Consider the following 26507-nt stretch of genomic DNA (forward strand, 5'->3'; position numbering starts at 1 on the left):
TTGAGATTTGGGAGTGTGATTCCTCCATTTTATGAGAAAAAAATGTGACATCTAAATTTAAATATTTTACATAAGTTTATTTATGTGTCTTTGTAAACATTTTAGCACCTTCTATACTTTTTTATATATTTAAAATGTGTCTTTTTAAAGCTTCATGCTCCACTGATAAGAAATAAAATTAGAGAATAATAGAAAAAATAATAAGAATTGAGTGATTTCTCTTCACTTTTTAGAAGATATGTTATTTCCAATTATCTACTTTATCTATTATTACATTAGATTTTATTCATTAAGTCAATCAAAGCATATTGTAATTTTTCTCAATTAACACCTTTGAAAATGTTGACTTTGCTATTTATTTTATCTTAGGAATATTTAACTTTTTCAACTAATTTTCCTCAAATTGATACTAATAATAGCTGTTATTTACATTAATATATGCAAATCTAGTAATATAAAATTATTAACACAATATGCATTATTCTTAGAAATTAAAAATTGATAATCAATAAATTGAAATTAAAAGTATTCATTTCTTAACTTCTATATAGTCTTTTAAAATTATTTTTGATTCATAAATTGTGAACAAAAGTTGCATCAAATACTTTAATAAATTTCTTAAAATAAAATAAAAAATTATAAATGACTTTAGGTTGGGTTTGGAAATTATTTTTTAGCCTTTTTTTGTTGATTTTTTTCATCTTCAGTTTTATGCACATAGAGTACCAAATACGGAACCAAACACAAAAACTATTTATCCAGACGACCGGATGGTCGACTGGCCAGAGCTTGTATATATATATATTCATACTATTATATTAAGTAAATAAGTTCCATGATATTCTAATATTTTTCCTCTCGTTATGACAGGTGTCCAATTCCCTATTCAAAATAAAATAAAGTGGATAGAAAAAAGAGTAAGACTTGAACCTAAGCAAATCTATATATATATACATATTATATAAAGAAAAGAGGATTTCTACCTCACAAGCTTTGCGGGAGCTCCAATATTCCATTCTTAATTTTCTAATTTTTTGATTTAAAAAAAAAAAACTTAATATTCATTGACTACTTCCAATCCCACAAGCCTTTTTGACTTCTCTTATATCTACTGTCAGACCCTTTTCAACTCCTCCCATACACTATGGTTAGTGATGTGATTGTTAAATGATTTTTTATAAAAAATCTAAAAAAAATAATTTATATATTAAAAAAATATCTAAAACAAATATAAATTATTAAACCTATCTATCTATCTATCTATCTATCTATATATTATATAAGTAAAAAAGACTTTCTAACCACAAGTCTTGTGGAAATTTCAATATCTCTAACTAAAATTTCTAATTTTTTGATTTTAAATAATAAAAAATCCTCTAAAAAAATTTAATATCTCTTGATTTATGACTTTCAAATGAAAAGTATATCAAATATATAAAATAAAAAAAAATAGAAAGTATACTAATCCATTTCAAATTTAAATTTGAGGGGTACTAAACATGAAAAGTATTCCATTAATTTAAATTTAAATTTATAACAATTTATCCCATAATGTATAAGTTTCAAATAATGATCTATTTCATGATTTGTCTATATATCTATATACTATTATAATTGCAAAATATTGTCATTTCATTAAGGTTGAAAGTTGTAATTCTTTTATCTCATTTTTTTTAAAATTTTGTTTAATTTTTTGTTAATACATTTTACAATATGATTGGTCTATAAATTAATGTTATATTCTTAAAATAAAATTACAATTTTAGATTCTTACTTAAATTATATTACTATAATTGGAATGAAATCAGTATCCATTCCTTAAATTTTGCATCCTTTATTAAATTATAAAATAAAATTTCAAATTTAAATTCTTCTTCAAACTATATTACTACAATTAGAATGAAATCAATATTCACATGTGTCATAATATTGTTCGTCTAAATATAATTTGTTTTAAATACATGTGTTCAAATTATTAATTGCTATTAATTTTTTTCTTTTTTTGTTTTAAATTTTATATAAAAAAAAGTATATCCTTTTGAACTATAAAGACTTGAACAATAATATTTTTTAATATAAATTTTTTATTTTTTTAACAAAAGAACAAAACATAACTTTTTTAGTACTTACCAAATATGGTAGATTTTTTTTTTTTAATATCTCAATTGTCAATTAAAAAAATTAAAATAAAGAATAAAGATATCTTTGGATCCAATTGTTAAAAAGTCACTTTTGCTAAATAAATTAGAAAGAAACGTTAATTTTTAATTTTTTTTTTGGTAAAAGTGATATTTCATTAAACTTTTTTTATTTAAAAAAAATTTAAAAAAAGAGGGTTATAGGTGATAATTTATTATTCATCTAGAATTATTTTCAGATTAAATAAAATATCATATTAAATTTTCTTCTTACCTTTTTTTATTCAAATATTTTTATTTTGTAAGAAATTTGTTTTAATTCTATTTAATATTTTATTTTAATTTTTAAATTAAAAAGAATTTCCAAAAAATCATATTTAAATTATTTATGCCATTATAAAAAGTAAATTTTTTTAATATCAACTTAGTAATAGTTTTGGAAGTGCTAAATAAGTTTTTTTTTTTTTTTTTTTACTTTTTATGAAAATATGTACCGAAAAGTAAAGATGTGATATGGCCCAAAAAGATAATTAAGTATATTTTTTACTTTTTACAAAAAGATGTATAGAAAAGTAAAGATTTAATGTGACCAAAAAAAGATAAAAGGATAAAAAAAGTAAACTAATATCACACTTCCCAAATACCCCTTTGTTCGATAATCCTTTCTAAAAGGTGTATTTTTTAAATATTTTCAAGAAAATTTTTATTGGAAATCTTAAGTATATTGCTTTTTATTTTGTTCATTAATATTAAATTTTTAATTAATTTTATTTATTATTTTAAAAAATAAATTAGCGAATAATTTATATATATAATTTTGTTTTGGTTGCTCAGATTATTTGGTGTTTCTGCCTAAGTCCACTCAAATTTAATTTGAATTTTTAAATTTCTGCATTGGTATACTCACTTAATTAAAAAGTATGTTGTTCAATCTTTAAAAAATTTTAAGCTCAACTTAAGTTGTTTGAATTGAGCTCACCTAAGTTTGTATTCTAGCAAAAGGGGTTGAAAGTTATAAGATTAAATTTGTGACAAATCAAAAAATAATAAATAAATTGTGATAAAATTATGGGAGTTAAATTATAAATTTCAATCTTCTTTGTTTTCATAATTTACATATAGAAATTTAATTATTTATATTATTTTATATAAATATATATACTTTTTTTTTACATGCCGTATATAGCACGGATTATCATTAGTAATACTCTTAGTCTTTCTTTCATTAATGAAGGATTTCTTTTTTGCTGATATATATATATATATATATATAAAATAAGTTTTTATTTTATTTTTACTTATTTAAATTACACAAATCACATCTACCAATCACTAATATTTTTTAATTTTGCAGGCAATATGTTTGTCTCCCCCTTCACATGGGAAAAATGATACCCAATAACCCCAAAATCATTTTCCTTTCATGTAATGCCGTATGAAGGCTGCTTTTAACAAATGATCAATAAAAGTCTTTTTCACTTGCCTATAAATAGTTCTAAAGTACTCCACAACCACCATCTTCATATCTCATAATAGCATTTGATATTATCTTTGCCCACAACCCCCCCCCCTCTCTCTCTCTCCACTGAGATCATGGCTACCAATACTGCCAAACAGGATGTGATTCGACGATCAGCAGGTTACCATCCTAGCATTTGGGGGGATCACTTCCTCAATTACAATCCTCACAACACTGTAAGCCCATTTATATAAATACACTAGGGATAACCCGTGCCTGAAGGCACGGTCAATAATTTTTTTGGTACTACACGTGCTACGGAATTCAATTGTAACGACACTTAATACTTCACTCCAGCTTAATACTTCACAAATAAGAAGTTGAAATTGTTTCTACACAGTAAACTGGCAAAAACATTCATGAATTTCAAATAACAAACTTCAAAATTACAATCCAAATAATGAATTTTATATTACAGTGTAGCATAAGCAATGAATATAATCTAAAAATCTTTGCTAAAATTCAAGTCCAAACAACGAATTTTATAATTCAATCCACGTCAAAATGACACGTATAGGAAACATTTAATAAAAGGATATTACATAATTAGCATCATAACTGGTAACCTTTTCAGTTTATCAAATTTCAATACCTTCAAGAAAAGGTAAACGAATTTTTTGGTACAAAAGAGTAATCATCCTATCCAACTAAAAAAAAAAAATTAATCATCCAGTTTAGAATGAGAGCCAACCAACTACACACATAAAGAGAAGCAACGTAACCTAACGTTTCTAATACGGATTAGCCACCTGCAACAAAATCACTTGCTTAAATTCACTTTAAAAAACCATTAGCTATGAGAAATCGCATCAAAATACATATGAAAAATCACCAAAATGATTCTTTAAAAGCAACTTTAATTTGACAACAAAATGAACTCATTGCAGTAATAAAAATAATTTGAAGAACAATAACAAATGCATGAATAACTTAATATAATATTATTGAATCAGATGATTTTTTGGTTTCAATTTGAACAATACCAAAAAAACTCAACAAACCCATGTTTAAGAGTGGTAATTTCATGTTTCACAATTTTTTGCAATGACATTGTCATAGCAATAGGACTAAAGGCTTGGTTAAATTTGGTTTGGTTTGGTTTGAACATTGTTATAGCAACAAATAATCTTCTTTCAATTTATTTTGTAATTAATCCCTTTCTTTCAACACAAAATTCATGTACTTCTCTGATAGCTCTAAATATATCAGTGGTAAGCATAATTTTGACCCCATCATTGGCTAAAACACAGGTTTTACATAGTGAAACCTAACCTATCAAATTTAGTAAATAATAATTTGAATTTGAATACATAAAGATATCCAGTTAAACTAACCTAGAACAATGAAACTATCAACAACCAATCAGAGAATTCTAAGAAAATACAAAGACTTTTGCTAATGAGATTAATTAAAGCTTGAACAGTATGATAATACAAATTCAAACCAATTAACTCATGAATTTAAAAATCAATTACCAAACCAATCCAAACCAAACCAAGCCTTAAGTCCCATCAATTAATTTAAAAAATTAACTCATGAATTCTATAAAAAAATTCGTTGAAATAGAAAAATGAAATGTGGTTTAGATTTAACTAAGACAAAATGTACAAATAAAAAATAAAAAACATAAACATAACAAAGAAAATCCATGAGCATCAAATCATCCATCTTGTTGTGCCCTTGGGTCAACATCCACTTATCCACATGCAGGAAAAATAAAAACTCTCCCACATACAGGAACAAATCTAGTAGTCCATGCCTAAACTGATGACCATGACAAATTTGGTAGAAAAATTATTATTTTTTGATGACTTGACAAATCTCGTAGTCCATGGTGTAACTCATATTACACCTAATCCTACATTCCTAAACATGTATCAATGTCAGCATTAAGAAAAGCATAACATTAGAAAGGATAACAAACTAAGTGAATATTAAATTAAACTGAGTGAATGTTGTTGTGTGTCCTATACATGGCAAGATGACATATTGAGTGAATATTTATATACAAATTAAACAACATAGAAATTAAAGCTCTATTTCTTTCTCTTAAAAAAAGGCCTCGTCAATTATCCAAAACTGCCATGTTATCCAAATTATATTTTACAACATCGGAGATGGGAAAAGTTTATGTTTGAGAACATTAATTTATCCAGAAATTTAGTTATAAGTTTTGTCCCTATTTTTATATTAAGCATTTAAGAAATGGGGAAAAAAAAATACTATAACTGAGGGTTCTTCGAAAAAGAAAGTAGTGTAGAACATTGCCTCTAAATTCACATACTACTCATCTCCCGTTCCTTCACCTTGTTGGTGGTATTAATGAAATGTCTAGATTCTTTTTGTCTTATAGTTAGATCCCTAGTTTATGTGACATATATAGGTCTATTGTCCTTGCACCATGTTGTGAGATGCTAAATGCTAACACATTCTACTTAAAAATCCACTAACATAGTGACGCATGATTCAAGTATGATTAGACTTAATGGTTCTAGCTCAATCATTAACTGGCAGTAAGAGGTAAATCCAGGAAATAGCTATGATTATAAATTTTTAATTGACATTTTTTCTTACTGAATTGGAAAAAAATAAAAAATATATCAAACTCCTACAAACCATTACCTTGAATAGAGATGGTCACAAACAGTAAATTTCTAGAATACTAAAATATCCTAAATGGAAATGCCCCAAAATAACCTCATACCACCCAATAATTAGTAAGTCACTCACCTCTATAATAGAACCATGACCAATAGTAGGAAGAGATTGTTCAACAGAATGTTGTAGGTAATACATAATTGGAAGCTAAAAGATCATTCAAACTACAAACATGGTTTGAGCAGAAAACTATAAGATGATGCACTACATGTCCAATACAAAGAAGGTTCAAGCCAGTGTGAAAAAACTGAGGTTGTTCATCCATTATCATCCAATTATTCATGAACGCACTAAGATTTGAGCACAATGAAAACTTCATTTCATACTTATAATGAAATAAATTGTAGAGAAGGCAATAATTGTCCAATATCTTCCCCAATATGCATCTGCCAAGACTGCTCCAATAAGGGGTGTTAGGTAGCAAGTGCCTGACCAAGTGGTAACATTTCTTGCAGCAGAGACATTTCCTTCGTGTAATTTTGTGGTGAGATAAGTGAATCAATCTCATCTAACGCATTAAGGCCATGTTTGGGGAGCTTTTATTTGTACAATAGCACTTATCTAAAGTTTTACTAATTTCGACATATAATATCAAATCTTCGAGGGTGTTCAAAAAAAAAAAAAAACTTTCCTGTAATAGATTAAATTCAGATTAAATTCACTCCAAAACTTTCCTGTAACATCACTCCAAATCATATTAAATTCACCATGTGTCTCATGTCCTATCCATTCCAAACAAACATATTATTTAATCTTAGTACAAAACACAAATCAAAGAGATTAAACAATCTTAAAAAAAACCTAATCCAATCTAATCCAGTACCCAATCTAACCTAGCACTATTGTTCATGATAGAATAAAATACATAGGGGCACATTTCAATGAAATCAATGAAGGGTTCAATAAAATACATACAGAAATAGAAACCCACTTCAATGAAATCAAAGAGGAAAATGGAGAGTTGGTGGAGTATATAAGAAGAGAAAGAGATGAATCTATCTCTTAACATGGGAACGAGAGACAGAGTAAGTGAAGAGACACAAACAAATCTAAAACAAACAAATCATCTTGACCCATAGATGTTTGATAAATATAATCTCAACCCTCCAAATGTGAGACAAAAAAAACAAATTTTTTTTTTGAAGAGTCACATTTTTGCTTCAGAATTTTTGCTTGAAGAAACAAATGTTTTTGAAAAAGCAAATCAAATCCTCCAAATGCTTCAGAAACAATTTTTTTTTAAAAAAACAAATGCTTCATAATTTTTTTTTTGAAAAAACAAATGTTTGATAAATACATTTTTGCTTCAAAAACAAACCCTCCGAATGTTTGAAGAGACACATTTTTGCTTTAAGAATTTTTTTTTTTTTTTTTGCTATAGGAAAAAACAAACTGAAAATGGGGATGACGGGATGATGAAGAAGAGAGGTAAAAAAAAATGATACATATGATGGTGGAGAAGAGAAGAGTGCCATACCTGGTGACGGTGGAGAAGAGAGCTTTGTTCTTTCTTCTTCAGAGCTTTCTTCCGTCTTCAAAGCTTTCTCAGAGCTTTGTTCATTGATGATACATATGATGTAAAGAAATGATGTAAAGAGTGCCTTATCTGGTAAGTGCAATGGGTTGGTGAGAGTAGATTGGTAAACAAATCTGAACCACTGAATTTTAGTCATTGATAAATCTTGACCATTGAAACTCTTTTCAATCTCAGCCATTGTTTTTAAATTGAACAAATCTAAACCATTAAAGATAGTTTGTGAGAGAGATATTTTTAAAAATAAATCTGAGCCATTGCTTTTTAAATTAGATAGATATGAACCATTAATTTCAAAGACATTTTCAAACTCACCCTTCCATTGTTATATAGATACTCCCTTAAAAAGGTGCAAAAAAAAAAAAAAGAAATATTAAAAGGAAATTAAATAGAAAAATATAGAAACATAGAAATATAGAAATTGTATAGAATTTTAGTTTAGAGCAAACATATCAGTTTAGAAACCAAATAGAAAAACACAAATAGAAAAATAAACACAAATAGAAATCCTATACACTATCTGAAAAATCTAGAAATCCCCTAGATGTTGATTTGTGATTATGTATCAATTTTAAGCAGAATATAACAATCCCAATCAAACAATCAAGACAAAGAGACACAACGATTTAACGTGGAAAAAACCACAATTGGACACCTCCAACTGTGATCAAAAACCACGGGCAACATCCACAAGAACAATCCACTAAGAAGATTTAAAGGAATTACACAGGTATACTCTCAATTACCTAGCGAATCCACAACGCCTAATTGAACCAACCTCTATGTGCCTCTTCCAACCCCATCTTCACCACGGAATTGTCTTTCTGATGAGCCACTCCGGATTCCACCAAAGCTTCAGGCTCGAATTCTTCAGAATTCACAACTGAAGAATAACTCTCTCTTTTGTGTATAGCAAACAAACCTTTGATGTACTCTCTTTAAATCATGAGTTGAAGACTCAATAAAAACATCAAAGAAAACAAACAAAATATCCCCAGATATAAACTTTAAGAACCAAAAAGAAGATCTGGAGGACTTCAATCAATCACTTAGTTTTGGGAGAAAACCAAGTATTTATAGAGAACCAAAAGTAATCCAAGATTGGGAAGAAAACAAACTCCTTGAGAAATCCGGATTCTGAGGCTCGCTCGAGCGAAGCTTTTCTGGCTCGAGCGAGCAGTGTATTTTACATGATTTCTACTAGTGCCTTGGCTCGAGCGACGGATCCTTGGCTCGAGCGAGGAATACACTTTTTCAGGTTTTTGTATGGACGCAATTCTTGGCTCGAGCGTGCATTCCTTGGCTCGAGCGAGCCCTAGCTCGAGCGAGAATTCCTTGGCTCAAGCGAGCAACGACGGACATGCAATTTTGAATGCAATTTTGCATTTTGCTTCGGCCGCGAGCTGACCGGGCAGCTCGACCCCCGTAATAATCAGCGAAGTGGCAATCTTGAAAGCATTAACATCACAAACTTCTCTGCATGGTTCGATTCGGGTTTGGATTCGCATCTAATAAACTCATAGCCTCACTGAAATAAAAGTGCGAAAATAAATACATCTGAAAGGAGTTTTGTCAAACGGGGTTGCCAAGAATAAAAACCTAACACTATCAGTTTATGCTTGCATAATATTTTCACTTGTTGTGTCTTAATAGAAAAGTTTACTTAGTTGTGCTCCATTAAATTTTCTTATGTTGATATTGACTGATCAATATATATGTATATATATCCTTGGTTGCAGTAAATTTATGTTATTTTGTCATGTGGTTGGTTGACTAAATTGGTGGTTTGGGAACTGCTCCTATTTAATTGAAATGGGTATGGGATACTTTACTATGCCATAATTAATAAAGCAGAAGAGGGATTATGACCAAAATATATGGGGGAATTGGGAAGCGAGAAAGGATCAATGAAATGTGTAATCTAATTATCCTAATAAGAAAGTTTTGCAAAAAAATAATGAAAATCCGTAAAAAAACATATGAGAAACCTCTTGCATATTATTATAGTGAATGACCTATATGATTGCTTCAATGGATACTCATATCAAACATAGTGAATGCTTAATTCAAACTCAAGAAAAAAATAACAAAATAACTAATAGAAATCTCTTGCATATTATTATAGAAAGCATATAGCAAACAAATAAGAAAATGTTTGCTTTATTAGGCAAAATTGAATTAGGGAACTCTCAAGATTTAAAGTTTAATGGTAAATTTCACTTTACCTCTTTGTGGTTTGGACCACATGTGCATAACTCCCTAACACTAAAATAAGCACTTAACTCCCTATGGTTTAGTGTGATTGTTATGTTTAGGGCATCCCTCTATATAATTCCCTCTCCTGCCTTGTCCCACCATTGTCTACCATCCCCATCCCATAGCAACACTCAACGACAACTCATCTCTTTCTCCTCCACACCCTCATTTGTCTACATCTAAGACAAATGTGAGATATTGAGGTAGAGGGATGTGGTAGCTAGAAGTAGTGATGACCAACTCAAGAGTCCCTAACATGGCTATTGAATGCCTTTGGCATGCCCTAGATTTGACCCACCAACCAATTAAACCCAAAGATACTGATGAGAGTGGAATTGGTTTCTGCAGCTTTGTAATAAAACTAAAAAATGTTATGATGGGTTTCTCCAAAGTTACAAAAAGTTGCTTCAATTTGTTTGCCTCAAAAGCATATCAAGTTGAAAGTATGGAGTTTATCATATGTATGGATTTTATGTAATTTAAAAAAAAAAAAAAACAGTGGTACAAAGAAAGCAACAAAAGAAAGTAACAACTTGATAGCAACAATTACTTTGGGCTTTGTTTAAAAGGAAAAAAAAAATTTTAATTTATGAAATATCACCTAGGAGAAACATAGAAATATAGAAATCCTATAGACTATCAGTTTTGAAACCAAATAGAAAAACACTATCAGTTTATACTTGCAAACATATCAGTTTAGAAACCAAATAGAAAAACACAAATAGAAATCCTATACACTATCAGTTTTCACTTGTTGTGTCTTAATAGAAAAGTTTAATTAGTTGTGCTCCATTGACTGATCAATATATATGTATATATATCCTTGGTTGCAATAAATTTATGTTATTTTGTCATGTGGTTGGTTGACTAAATTGGTAGTTTGGGAATTGCTCCTTTTTAATTGAAATGGGTATGGGATACTTTACTATGCCATAATTAATAAAGCAGAAGAGGGATTATGACCAAAATATCTGGGGGAATTGGCCAACTCATATCTCGTTCAATGATGGTAATCCTTTTCTTAGGGAATAGGATAGAAAAACATTCAAGGAATTTCTTTCCCAACCAGTTTTTTCTTGGTTTTTTATTATCATGAAAGGAGTTCTTATGGCCATGATTATTGAGCCAAATAGTTTATTAATAATAAATTAAAGTACTCAAAATTATTTTCCTGATAAGTGAAGTCTCAGAAATATTAATCGTATTAGAACAATTAAAAAAAAATACATACAGTTAGTATAGAGATTGCTAGAATAGTGAATGATCAGGTTGCGAAGTTTGAGAACATGAGTTCAAGTCTAAAGACAATCTAACTTAACCAAGGTTCTGTTATACAATCTATCTATATATATCCAAAACATATCAGTTAGAGCAATAGATACAATATAGAAATGAGACTTCGTTGATGAATACATATAGACTATAAACTATAAACTATCAACTATCAGATGAACTATTAACTATCCAAAACATATCAACTATCAGTATAAACTATAAACTATCAGTTAGACCAATACATATACAAATGAATACAAACTCCATTGATACAAACCCAGATGTTAGATCAATAGATATGTATAAACTACACAACAACATGATTCCAAAAACTATAAAACCCAAATTAGATCAAGTCAGCCAAATTAGACCAATAGATACGTATGCAAACCCAGATATTCCAATATTCCAACAACAACATATCAAACCCAGATATTCCAATATATCAAACCCAGATTAGAATGAGGGCCAAACTAAAATCAAACCCAGAGTAGACCAACCTAAAAAAAGCCTCACCCCAACAAAGACATCAAACCCAAATCATAAAACTAAAATCACACCAAGCTCATATTGTAATAGGCTTACAAGAGTGGTCGATCAGAGCTTTGATTTTGCAACCGAGATGCTGGAGTGAACACGATCGGAGTGAACCGAGCTGCCGCAGAGGACCGAGTTGCAGGTCAGAGTGATTTTGAACGACGGTCGGAGGAAGCTCTGATGAAGCCAGAGAGAAATGCAGAGGCAAAAGCTGAGAGAGAAATGGGTAGATAAAGAGTTTAAATTTTGAAATCAAGAAAAAGAGAGGGAGAAGGGGTAAGTGGGAGGCAGACATGAAAGAAGAGTGTTTGATACACTTGGGCAGGAATGAGAGGAGTGTTTGAGAGACAGAAGCATAGTGTTTGAGAGACAACCGTTAGATGATGATGAGGAAAGATCTCAACCATTGATGAAAATGTATCTCTCATACATTTTCACACATTTTCAAAAAACTTCTTCCCTTATTATATAGATATATTTTGACAAATTTCATTTATTTCTATGTGGTATCAGAGCCAAGTTATGTTGTATCCTGTTTCTAACTGTTTAGCTACTTCTGTTTAATCGTCTTCCTTGTTTGTTTAATTAATCCTGTTTTCAGTTCATCTTACTCACCCAAAAGATCAGTCTATTCTATCCACCTAGTTTAAGTCACCCACTTCTTCCCAGTCTTCTGTAAGTCCTTCGGTTTAGGCAGAGTCAGACTTTGGGGTTTAAAGATAGGGTATGTATGTATACTAGGTATGTGATAAAATTGACAAGAATAGGGTATGTATTAAGATATCTGTAAAACTGGTTAATTAAATCCACACAATGAATCGATTATTTAGAAGTAACTCATCAGCCAGTTCTAGGTCAACTGCCTTGCCTTTCATACCTAATCCAGGCATCATAATTAATGAAGAAGATGTTGAAATACAAAATGATCAAATTAATTCTGGATGGAATATTCCAAAACTACCTATTAAAGAAATTTATAAAACTTCTTTTATACAAGATGTTTTTAAAGTTACTCTCCATGTTAAAACTATTGAACAAGTTTATGCTTTAGAAAAACCCAGAGAAACCTGTCAGTTATTTGATAAAAAATTAATCAAACGACATTTGGATCGTGGTTACAATTTTATGCATATTGGTTTAATACAAATTGGTGTCAATCCATTAACAATGATAGGACAAAATACTTCTGTTTTACTCTGTTTAAGAGATGCTCGTTTTCTTAATTACAATGCTAGTTTAATGGGAATGATGGAAACTGGTCTTAATAAAGGTCCAGTACATTTTAACTGTTTTCCTGATTTTACTTTAAGTTTAAGAGATCCACATATTCTTAAGGCATTAACACTAAACATACAATTACATGGTGAATATACTGAAATGTTAGATTCTTCTCATAATATTGCTTTAATTTATCGTGTCCATTATAAATGTATGCAAACTAATTTAAATGTTCATGCTCTACATAAAAGTCCCAAGGATAAAACTTTATTAATCCAAAGCAGTAGTACTAATGAATCAAACATTAATATTCCTCACATGATTGAATGGAAAGATATTAATTTACCTGATCAATGGGTTACTGTCAATGAAAATTACAAACATAATCAACAACAATCTTCAATCCAAGACATTCAACATATCCAACAAAACCATGATGGATCCGTTAATATAAAATTCAATCGAAGTCAATCTTCTAGACATAGTACATCTAGTGTCCCTTCTGAAATATCAACTGACGATGAAATATTTAACACTCCTTTATTTAGAAAAAACAGTCAAATCCATCTTGGTCCAACTAATCCAACTTCAACAAATAAATTAAAAGGAATTGATAATTCTACCACTTCCCAAATTTGTAAACCTGTTTATACTACTACTTCACATTTCCCTGACGAAGACATAGCTTCAAATAATTCCCCAACTCAAACTGATTTCGAAGGATTAATACCACCTGTCAATCCTCAGCTAATGACAATTAAAAAAGATTTTACTCCTAATTTAGAAAAATTACTTATTGAATTCAAATCTAAAGAAAATAGATCTAAAAGACATGCTTATAGTGCTAAATATGATTCTGCTCAACAATCCCGGATAACTCGAAAATGGTATGATTTTATGGTTCAATATGGTTTTGAATTATCTTTCTTTGATTATATGGATCAATATTACAAAAAGATTAATACAATCACAAAACATAAATGGAAAACTTCTCCAAATACGTCTGTTAGTTCTAATCATCCTCCATTAGAAAATATAATTATTGATCACCAAGGTTCTGAAGTTCCAGCCTCTCCTTTCAAATTACCTGGTACTGACCCTGAACTCAAAAAAGTTATTGAACAAAACAATTATACTAATCAATGTCTCAAAACAATTGGTAAACAATTAGATAAATTGGAAACTAATTTAGATGACCAATATACCAAATCAGCTAAAACTTTAGATCAACCATTACTTAATCTACCTAGTCATCGTTCTAAACGAAATAGTCTAGTTACTACTGACCAATCTACTGTCAAAGCTATTGAACAATTATTTACCAAATTAACTCCTAATGATACTTCTACATCTAAAGATAAAGGTCTTACTGTTTTAAATCAACAACCTATTACTAATACTATATTTGATCAATCTGAAACTGACACTACTGATAATGAACTACATCAATTAGCTCAACAATTTCAACCTACTACTCTTAATAAAATTCACTATCCCAAAGTTAATCCTCAAACTACCAAAAACTGGTATTCTAAACCTACTCCTGTCGACCTCCAATTTGAAGACACAAATATTCGTAATCAATTTTCTGTTTCTGCTAAGAAATTATACGAATGGAATATTGATGGTCTCAGTGAAGATCAAATCCTTCAAAAATTAAATCATTTATCTATGGTTGCCAATAGTTATCTCAGTAATTATCCCCAATACACTCAACCTGAAATCGTTTCTTTACTTACTTCTGGTTTTACTGGTATGCTCAAATCTTGGTGGGAAAAATATCTCACTGAAACAGACCGTGACTCTGTTATTTATGCCAATCAAACTGATGAAAATGGTCTCCCTCTTTTTGATGAATCTATTGGATGTTGTCACCCTGATGGCATTAATCAATTAATATATACAATCGTTCGACATTTTATTGGTACCCCCACAAATATTTATTCTCGAATCCATGATCAATTAAGTAATCTTAACTGTCCAACCTTAAGTGATTTTAGATGGTATAAAGATGTATTTACCTCTCGTGTCATGTTACGCGAAGACTGTACTAAATCATTTTGGAAAGAAAAATTTATTAATGGATTACCTAGCTTATTTGCCCATAAAATTAGAGATGTTCTTAGTCAACCCACTGGTGTTATTGAATATGATAATCTCACGTATGGTGATATAATTAGCACTATTCAAAAAGAAGGATTAAAAATGTGTATTGACCTTAAACTTACTCAAAAAGCTAATAAAGATAAACATAAAGCTAAATATGAATTAGGAAATTTCTGTGAACAATATGGTTTACCTCCTGTTGCACCCTCTCGTAGAAAATCACACAAATACTCCAAACATAAATCATCCTATAAACATTCCAATAAATATAAATATCCGAAGAACTATACACCTTCCAAATCCAATGATAAATTTTATACTAAACCTCAAAAGAAATCTTATAAATCTAAATCACATCCAAACTCTAAATTTACTAGAGATGTTACTTGTTATAACTGTGGTCAAAAAGGTCATTATTCTAATAAATGTAAAGAAAAACAAAAATTAAAGGATAGAGTCAATCAACTCCAAATTGATGATAACTCCAAAAATCAGTTATATGATATTTTCCAATTAAATCACTCTGTTAGTAATTCTTCCTCTTCTGATCAACCTGATACGTCATCTGATTACCATTCACCTAGTGCTAATTCCGATAATGATATTACAATAGGTTGTAATGATGTTTGTTGTAAACCTGTTAAACAAATTACTGTCCTTACCAAAACTACTCAAGAAGAATCTGCTCTAATCGATCTAATTAGTAAGTTAGATGATCCTAAGTTAAAACAAAAATATACAGATAAATTAAAATCCTTATTAATCCATTCAGATTCCAAACCCAAGTTTGATAAACCTATAATCAGTCTATCCAAAACTTTAGAACGATTTAAAAATAAACAACAAGAAGTCACCTTACAAGATTTACAACAAGAAATCAATCAGATTAAAAACACAATCAAAGAATTACAACATAAAGATAAAAAATTAGAAGATGAAATTATTACCCTCAAACTTGATAAAAGTTTAGATAATTTCCAAACTAATGAACAAGAATCCCCACATGAATCTGAACATGAATCTGATCCTACTAATCCTGATAATTTGATATTTGATAACCGATCACACCACTCTCAATCCAACAACCCTGAAGAAAAACGGTTAAGTCTAATCAACAAACTTTACATTCAAAAATGGTATTCTAAAATCAAAATAATTGTAAATGATTTTGAATTAGAATTAATTGCCTTAATTGATACTGGTGCTGATTTAAATTGTATCCAAGAAGGATTACTTCCTACTACATATTATGAAAAATGTCAAGAAAAATTAACTTCTGCCAATGGTACTAAAATGCATATCAAATATAAATTACCAAAAGTACATGTTTGCCAAGATAATATATGTTTTAACACCTCTTTTGTTCTAGTCACTAATATGACAGATAAAATTATTTTGGGTTCCCCATTTATATATTTACTATATCCCTTTACTACATCTAGTACCGGCATTACTACACATGTTCTAGGCCAACCAGTTACATTTAAGTTTTTATCTCCTCCTGAATTATTATACTTAAATCAATTAAAAGATTGTTCTATTTCTCATCAAATTAACCGCCTTACTCGGCATTTAAAATTTCTAAAAGACGAAATCAATCACAAAAGAATTGATCAACAATTAACTAATCCAGTTCTTGTCTCTCAAATCAAGGATTTTCAATTAAAACTCGAATCAACTGTTTGCTCCAATTTACCTACTGCATTTTGGCATAGGAAAAAACATGTAGTTACCTTACCCTATATTAAGAATTTTCATGAATCCCAAATTCCTACTAAATCTCGACCTATCCAAATGAATCATGAATTACTTGAAATGTGTAAAAAAGAAATTAAGGAATTATTGAAAAATCATATAATTCGTCCAAGTAAATCACCTTGGTCCTGCCCCGCTATTTATGTTAATAAAAATGCTGAATTAGAACGAGGTGTCCCTCGACTTGTTATTAATTACAAACCATTAAATTCTGTTTTAGAATGGATTCGGTATCCTATTCTTAATAAAAAAGATTTAATTAAACGACTTAGTCAAGCCGTTATTTTCAGCAAATTTGATTTAAAAAGTGGTTTTTGGCAAATTCAAATTCACCCTAAAGATAGGTATAAAACTGCCTTTAATACACCCTTTGGTCAATATGAATGGAATGTCATGCCATTTGGGTTAAAAAATGCTCCTAGTGAATTTCAACATATAATGAATGATATATTTAATCCATTTAGTCATTTTTCCATTGTCTACATTGATGACATATTAATCTTCTCGAAATCAATTAGTGAACATTGGAAACATTTAACTGCATTCTTTTACACAATTCAAAGTCATGGTCTTGTTATTTCTGCTCCTAAAATTAAATTATTTCAAACTAAAGTCAGATTTTTAGGATATGATATTCATCATAATACTATCCTACCTATTAGTCGATCCATTGAATTTGCTTCAAAATTCCCTGATGAAATCCTTGATAAAACTCAATTACAAAGGTTCTTAGGTTCCCTCAATTACATTGCTGAGTTTTACAAAGATCTTAGGAAAACTTGTCAACCTTTATTTGATAGGTTAAAAGCTAATCCTCCTCCTTGGTCTTCTGTTCATACTTCTATTGTTAAACAAGTCAAACAATATGTTAAGTCTCTTCCTTGTCTTGGTATTCCCACTGAAAATTCATTCAAAATTATCCAAACTGATGCCTCTGATATTGGTTATGGTGGCATTCTTCTTCAGCAACTTACTCCTCAATCATCTGAACAAATTGTTCGCTATCATTCTGGTGTCTGGAATAAAGCACAATTTAATTATAGTACTATTAAAAAGGAAATTTTATCCACTGTTTTATGTATTCAAAAATTTCAAGATGATGTTTTAAATCAAAAATTCTTACTTCGTGTTGATTGCAAATCTGCTAAATTTATTTTAGAAAAAGATGTTGAAAATCTTGCTAGTAAACAGATTTTTACCCGTTGGCAAGCTATTTTAAGTATTTTTGATTTTGATATTACCTATATCCCTGGTTGTCAAAATTCCCTCCCTGATTTTCTTACCCGGGAATTTTTACAGGGGGGTAAGAGATGACTGCACCATTTACTGCTTACCATAAATCCCGAATTACCTATTTCAAAACTCTCATTAAACAACTTACCCATCGCATTCACCGCCTCAAATCAGCCAGACCCACTACCAAAAGAGCCCAGTATATCAATTACCAACTAATATATTATTATTATTATTATTATTATTTCATCTGAAAACACCTACTTAATTTTATGTAGGTTGTGTAACAAAATGCTCTTTTAATTGGTTAATCAATTTTTATTTTTCTCTCATTTTTTGCTGCTATTTTCTTCTATCGTAAACCGCACTTTTAACCCTTTTAATTTGGCTCAAATTTTATTTTAATTGTTATTATTTTAAATCGAATAATTTAATCTCTATAATTTTAAGTTCAGTTTCAATTTTGTCATTTCATTATTTGAACCTAGAGGTTTCGAACCTAAAGTTATGGAGGGAACACACCTCTAGATTCTAAGCCTGGATTATGAGATCGATCATTGGTGGTGTTAAAATTTAGGATTGACATGAATTAGAAATGCAATTAACACTACAAAAAATTAAGATTTTAGAAATCAAAATTTATGGACAAAATTATTTTTTGGGGACCAAATATTTTTGTTACAAAAAGTATCGTTATTATATTTTTAGTAACGAAAATTGGACATTAGTGATAAATTATTATCATTTTGGGACCAAATTTTTTGTCTCAGAAAATAAACCATTTTGAGACCAAATTATTTTGTCTCAAAAAGTCTATTTATTAGTGACATTTTTAAAATTTTGTCGCTAAAAACCTTATTTTTTACTTTTCGAGACGACCTTTTAGCGACTATCCTCACAATGATAGAAGTTAGTCCTTAAATATCTTTTGTAACCAAATTTTCACTTTTAGAGACCAAAAAATTTAGTCTCCAAAACTCTTATATATTATAGTGTGAGATGACGACACGTGTTGCAATTTTTTTAATTTTTTTTTTACCTTTTAAGGGAGATAGACGATGGCTTCAAATGCTACAAATTTAAAAATTTATGATTTTATTTGAAAAAATTTAAAGTTTAATTTGTTAGAAGGGTTAAATCTTGGGAGTTTTTTAAATAATTTTTTCAAAAAATTATTTTGGAAAACATGTGCTTTTTTTCAAAATGTTTGGTACAAATAAAAATAATTCAAAAAAAATTAATTATCTAGAAGTGAAAGAGAGACGTTTTAAACTTTTTTTTATTATTGATTTTTTATTTTTTTATTTTTTAAAATACAATTTGCCATGCCTTCATGTGCTTTTTTTTTTTTTAAATGTTTGGTATAATTTAAATAATTTTAAAAAAAATAATTATCTAGAAGTGAAAGAGAGACGTTTTCCAATTTTTTTAGGGGCAAATTACATATACCTCCCTCGAAATTTGGCTAAATTACAGATATCCCTGAGGTTTTGGAAATTACATCTTGCCCCTTAAGGTTTGTATTTTCATAACAATTTGTCCCTGAGATTTAAATTTCATGACAAATTATCTCCTAATTTGTTATGCAAATATAACATTCAGGGAAAAATTTATAATTTCTCAAACTTCAGGGGCATTTATAATTTAGCCAAACCTTGAGGGGTATATGTAATTTGCCTTTTTTTGTTAGTGTCGATTTTTAATTTTTTTTTTTTAAAAAATACGATTTGCCACGCGTGCAACGCATACTGTAATTCACATGTTGGATTCCGTTCAACCGACTTTTCCATTGGACAATATTTTCATTCAGCTCCAACCTTTTTGGAAAACAAAGTCGCCTAATATAAAACGTGATATAGATGTTGTTTGGAAAGTGTTAAATAAATACTATATTTTTTTATTTTGTTTACAAAAAGATATAAAAAAAATATAAAGAGATGATATAACTCAAAAAAGATATTAAAAAAAATTATACTTTTTTTATGCTAGCCAAACAACCCTATAATATATAAAGGTCAAAAATAATAATAATAATAAATAAATAAATTACTTTACCGAAGGGCAATTTATCTGTATCAAATTTTTTTTATGAAAATGTTGAGAGATCTCAACTACTATAAAAATATTATATGTCTTTTATCTTATAAAAAAGACGTAAGCTAAAATATTAATAAAATATTCACTATTTTTTTTTTTAAGTAATTCCCAAAGAAAATACTATATTTTTCTAAAATTTTATACAAGATGACATGATAGTGGTTTTTTATAAATAAATATGAATTAAATTATTAACCACTCATTCATGTGTAAACTTAAATTGTTATTGCCTAATATTATATTAAACTATTAATCACTAATTCACCTAAAATTTTAAACTGTTAGAAACATAAGTAACCTTATTATTTATATTATAATATTAATTGATGGGTTTTTTAAAAAAAATAAAAAATAAAAAATTGATAGATCCATGACTCAACATATCATACTATATATATACAACAAACAAAAACAACGACAACAACAACGCCTAATTAATACACATTAATATATATTTGTGATGGGAAACATTATTGAGTACACACTTAACATTTGGAATAAATATATTATATTATATATCATACTATATATATCATACTACATATATATATATATATATTATTTATTTTTGTTTGTAACTCATTACTTACTTTCAAAATTATGCACAAACCAAATCAGAAGGAAGAAGGGAGAGTGAAGGAACTTAAAGATGAGGTGAGAAGGATGCTAAGTGATGCAAGAACTGAACCTTTGAAAGAAACATTGATCCTTATCGATTCACTCCAACGCCTTGGCTTGTCATATGATTTTGAGTATGAGATTGAGCAGGCACTCCAATCAATTTACAGCACTCAAATCAACTATGGTGGTGGTGGTGGTGGTGATGATTATGATGATCTCTATATGTTTGCTCTCTGTTTCAGACTTTTTAGGCAAAAAGGCTATCATGTTTCTTCTGGTAAGTTTCCAAACACGACAAACTCTTGTAGCTCACTAAGCATTCATGTTTCTTACACGTCTTTTTTTTCTTTTGTCCCCAACTAGATTCATTTAAAAAGTACACAGATGAGAAAGGTGAGTTCAAGTCAGTGCTGAAAGAAAATGCAAGGGCTTTGCTATGCTTATATGAGGCATCACATTTAAGGGTTCAAGGGGAAGATATATTGGAAGAAGCATTGAAATTTACAAGCAAGCACTTGAGGTCTATGTTAGCACATCTAAACTCTCTTCTCTCTGAGCAAGTTATGCACTCTCTAGAAGTACCTCACCATAAAGGAATGCCCAGATTAGAGGCCAGGCACTACATCAATGTCTACCAAGCTGATTTAGAAAGAAATTCTGTTTTGTTGGAGCTAGCAAAGCTGGATTTCAATCTTTTACAAAGGTTGCACCAGAGAGAAATAAGTGACATCACAAGGTGACTTTATTTAGGGCTGATTTGGCATGTTTGAAAAAAAATTAAAAAGTCAAAAAGTTATCATTATTTAAAAAAAATAGAAAAAAAAAAACAAATTTTCCAAAAAAAAGTACAAGCCAACTTTTTGGCTGAAGTGATGTTTTGGTTTGAAGTGATGGTATGAACTCATCAAGCGGGTGCATACAAAAATTACATAGAACGGTGTTGTTCGGCCAGTGAGGGGCCATCACGAGTCCCGTTTTGATAATCTGAACCGTTCAATATGTAGAACTCGTCGAGTACTATATGTTTGTAAAAAATTAATTTGATCGAATATTGATAATTATATGTTCAAATCAGTTTTGTATAAAAAAATGGACGGTGCACAAATTAATTGTTGACAAAAAACTAATCTAATCAAATAATTATCGATATCCGATCAACGTAATTTTTTATAAGTATATAGTGCTCGACGATTTCTATATATTGAATGATTCCGATTATCAAAACGGGACCCGTGGTGGGCTCCCACGGGCCGAATAATACCATTCAGTTCGAACAGCACTGTAGGCAAGCTACTCCTATACATCTTGCTGCCGTCCATACTGGCTTCATGGTTACGCATTTATATATTTAGGGGTAATATGGTAATTTTACTATTTTATACAATATTTTAATACATATTTTGTCGTAAAAGTTTAAAAATTATCCCAAACAACTATCTTTTTTTTCTCTACTTTTTTATCTAAAAAGTCAAAAGTACACTTATTTAGTTCATCCCAAACAACCCCTTATTAATTAGCTATTGATATCTTATACAACTAGGTTTGTTTACAATCCATTATCTCGATTAGATCAATCTAGTGGTGGCCTGTGGGCCATCACAAATCTTACTCTAATGATTTGGTCTTTTTATTTTACTGGTCTTTGTGTATAAATCATTTATGAAACAAATTAAATTAATATGACAATCCTAATCACGTAATTTAATTATATTTATATTTAAAAAATAAACAGGAAATATAATTTTAAAATTAGACCATTGACTACTTTAAAGACACGTCATTAAATCTTCACATTTTCTTTATGGAAATTTCAATGTAATTTTTGTTTAATTTTTTTTTTCTTTTGTTGATAATCTAATTTTTCAGGTGGTGGAAAGAGAAAGAGATTGCAACGAAGTTACCTTTCGCAAGGGATAGATTGGTGGAGTGCTACTTCTGGATATTAGGGGTTTATTTTGAGCCCAAGTACTCTGTTGTTAGAAGCTTCATGACTAAAATAATAGCATTAGCTTCTGTCATAGATGACATTTATGATGTGTATGGTACCCCTGAAGAACTTCAGTTATTTACAGATGCAATAGAAAGGTATGCGTGCAATTTTAATCCATTTGATACTTGTAAACTTGTATATTAGTCCCAATAAAAATTACATTTGTGCTGACCACTTGTCGATAAGTATCAGTTCGTAGCAGCTTAATCACGAGCTAATTCACAACCAATATGGCTAGTTCATAGTTGATCGTTACAACTGGTTCAGCTGCTTGCTACTGGTGGCTTTAAAATTCACACCCACGACACTAGATTTATATATATATCACTTGATACTTCTGATACCGTTACACCGCAATTGATATTGATACGTCTTCTTCTGATTAAAAACATCACATCACTAATTTCATAGGTGGGAAGAAGCGGCTATCAGTGATTTACCTGAATACATGCAAGTTTGCTTCGAGGCACTCTCAGATGTCATGAACGAAATGGAGGACAAGATAACGACCCACGACGGGAGATTCTACCACATATACTATGCAAAAGAAGCAGTAAGTAATTAAAATTTTCTCTTATCCAAACAAGACTATCTTTAAATTAGTTTTTCAGCATAATAGCTGTCTAACACTTACATTTGTGTGCTTTTCTTCAGATGAAAGGTCTAGTTAGAGCCTACTTTGTGGAAGCAAACTGGTTTAACACCAAGTATATATATGCCTACATTTGAGGAGTACATGAGCATTTCAGTGATGAGCAGTGGTTATCCTATGCTGGCTGTTCAATCCCTTGTTGGCATTGGAAAGATTGCAACTAAGGAAGCCTTTGATTGGGTGCTTAATGTTCCCAAAATTGTGAAGTCTTGTGCGCTAATTGCTAGGCTGGTTGATGACATCCAAACTCATAAGGTACCTCACAATATAGAGGTCAAATAATGATTTTTAAATATCGGCTTATATTCATAATCTATATAACTAGTTCAACTCTTATAAAATTATTTTTTGCAAATGATTTTAAACATTTTACTACCATGATATCCAATTTTCAATATGTATCGGTTTATATTTGTTAATCATATTATTTAATTTTGATGATGTCTAAAATATATTAGTTAATATACATATTATTTGACACAAATTATTATCTTTTTAAAATCTATATATTTGTTAAATATTATTTAAATAAAATAATATTATCTTTTTTTAAATATATATGTTAAATATTATTTTAAATATTTTAAAAAACTTTACTATTCACTTTTTGAAAAATAGGGTTAATTACTATTCATCTTTTGACAAATCGATTAATTATATTATTTTGACAAAAATGATTATTTTAAATATTTTCAAAAACTTTACTATTCACTTTTTGAAAAATAGGGTTAATTACTATTCATCTTTTGACAAATTGATTAATTATATTATTTTGAAAAAAATGATTGATTGGTTGTATTATTTTGACAAATTTGATATTTATGGGTTGTCTTATTTTGACAAAATTAATATGGAGTGGTAAAATACATTTAGTTTAAAATCTTTACAACATATACAATATTTTAAAGATGACATATATTTTCAGATCCATCATAAATATTATTTATAGAGATTTTTCTGTATGCAAAATTTTGATCAGAACTTATATAACATTATATGCAGAATACATCACGTGCGCTATTAAATTTTTTACACTACATTAATTATATCATATTATAATCAAACAAGAAGAAAAAAGATGGAGTTATATATATATGTGTGTGTATATATATATATTATAAACTAGATGGAGAAAATTATTTGTTTGTTTGAAAGTTGTGAATTTTGTATTAAATTGTCTACAAAAATGGTGGCTCCATGTTTGATAAAACAAAAAGAAAAAATCAGTCTTATTTTTTATCTTTTGCTGACTATTCAAAATCAATGAGTGTACTTATGTAAGCGATGACATCAAGAGTGTGCTTATGTAAGCCATGACATCAGGAGCGTGCTTATGTAAGCCATGACGTCAGGAGCGTGCTTATGTAAGCCATGACGTCAGCAAGGAGTGTCCAACGGGCATATTTTTTGTATAAATAGAAGTGTTGGATGTGGAGAAAAACCAAGAACTTGAAGAGAAAATTTTCTGTGAGCTCCAAATTGTATTCTTCTCTTTCACTTTCAGATCTAAGTCTAGCTTTTGTTCTTACACTTTCATATCTACTCTTTGTGAGAGAATTATTGTAAAAGTGGGTTCAATTACCACTTATTCTTATTCCTTATTTTTGTGAGAGATTTTGTAAGGGTAAGGCATTTATTGTTGAGTGAGGCTCAATAGATAAGAGTAAGCCCTGTGCCAAATCCACAAGTTTGGTGGTGTATTTATTCAATTGATAGTAAAGAAATTCTCAAGGAGGTTCCTTGGGGAGTGGACGTAGGCCTGGCGTGCCGAACCACTATAAATCGCAGTGTTTGATTTTCTCTCTCTATCTCTTCTACTTTTATATTGATAATTATTATTCTGTTTGTTTTTATTTATTCAAATTCTGAATATTGTGTTATATTTAATATTGTGAAATTTTTAATAACCCAATTCACCCCCCCTCTTGGGTTGCCTAACTGGGATAACAATATTCTTGATGCTATTACGTTACAAGTAATGCAGTTACGTTTCTTAATGTCAAACTCAAATCTGAGCTCAGATCTTTTGTCAATGTCTTTTTATATTATCCGTCTTAAGTCATCTTTCTATCACACAATTGATCTCTCTAACCTTGTCATGTGGTAGAGAGAAAACAAGAGGGCATAAGAGATTTGGACAAAAGATCCCTAGCGAAATACAATAGAACAATATTTCTTTTGACCCAAATATTGTTAACACTAAAAGTGTGTTTGGCTTGTGGAAATCTAACGATTTTTTCTCTAAATTTTGAAGGTTGAGCAAGAGAGAGGGGATGCACCTTCGGGTGTGCAATGCTACATGAGGGAACACGGTGTGTCCGAGGAAGAAGCATGTGGGAAAATAAGAGAAATGGTGGACATTGCTTGGAAAGACATCAATGAAGAACTCCAAAACCCTAAGAGGCTCCTCCCTCTGCCTCTACTATTACCAACTCTTAATCTCTCACGTATGATGGAAGTCATTTATGGACATGGTGATGGTTACACTAATTCGAAAGGTCAAACCAAAGATATCATCATCTCATTGCTTGTTAATCCTATCACCGTGTAATAGTTTTCTTTATGTATCGAAATAAGACTAAAAATAAATAAGGCATTTCATCTAATAAATAGTCTAATTTGTGACAAGTGGATGTGGGGTTGGTTTTTTAAGTTTTTTACTTCTTAATTATTTTAGTCTGGGGTTAAAATAATCTCGTTTGAGATAGTTTTTTGATTTTTGTAAGAGAGAAAATGAAATGATTATAGTTTGAATATAACAACTTTTAGGCTGGAACTAAAAAACTTATTTCTTCTTTTCGTGACTAAACCCAAACCCACATGTCAAACAAGCACTAAGGTTTAATTTGGAAACTTTCTCTATTCTTTTACACGTTTTTTTTTTTAAAAAAAAAATAATAAAAAATAAAATTAGATTT

The 26507-nt window shown here is 29.5% G+C and overlaps 1 protein-coding gene across 1 annotated transcript; it reads left to right on the forward strand.

Annotated features, from left to right (window-relative positions):
• The first annotated feature begins 3707 nt into the window (after positions 1-3707).
• On the forward strand, positions 3708-26275 carry LOC114309638 ((-)-germacrene D synthase). Its single transcript, XM_028255425.2, is given in 8 exon segments — positions 3708-3833; positions 20933-21224; positions 21311-21683; positions 22814-23032; positions 23349-23490; positions 23592-23651; positions 23653-23844; positions 25844-26275. Coding segments are annotated over 8 exon segments (1677 nt in total). The 5' UTR covers positions 3708-3731; the 3' UTR covers positions 26141-26275.
• Positions 26276-26507: the final 232 nt, after the last annotated feature.

This window comes from Camellia sinensis, chromosome 4 (assembly GCF_055761805.1).
Source record: "Camellia sinensis isolate YWXY chromosome 4, ASM5576180v1, whole genome shotgun sequence".
In the NCBI taxonomy this organism is placed as follows: Eukaryota; Viridiplantae; Streptophyta; class Magnoliopsida; order Ericales; family Theaceae; genus Camellia; species Camellia sinensis.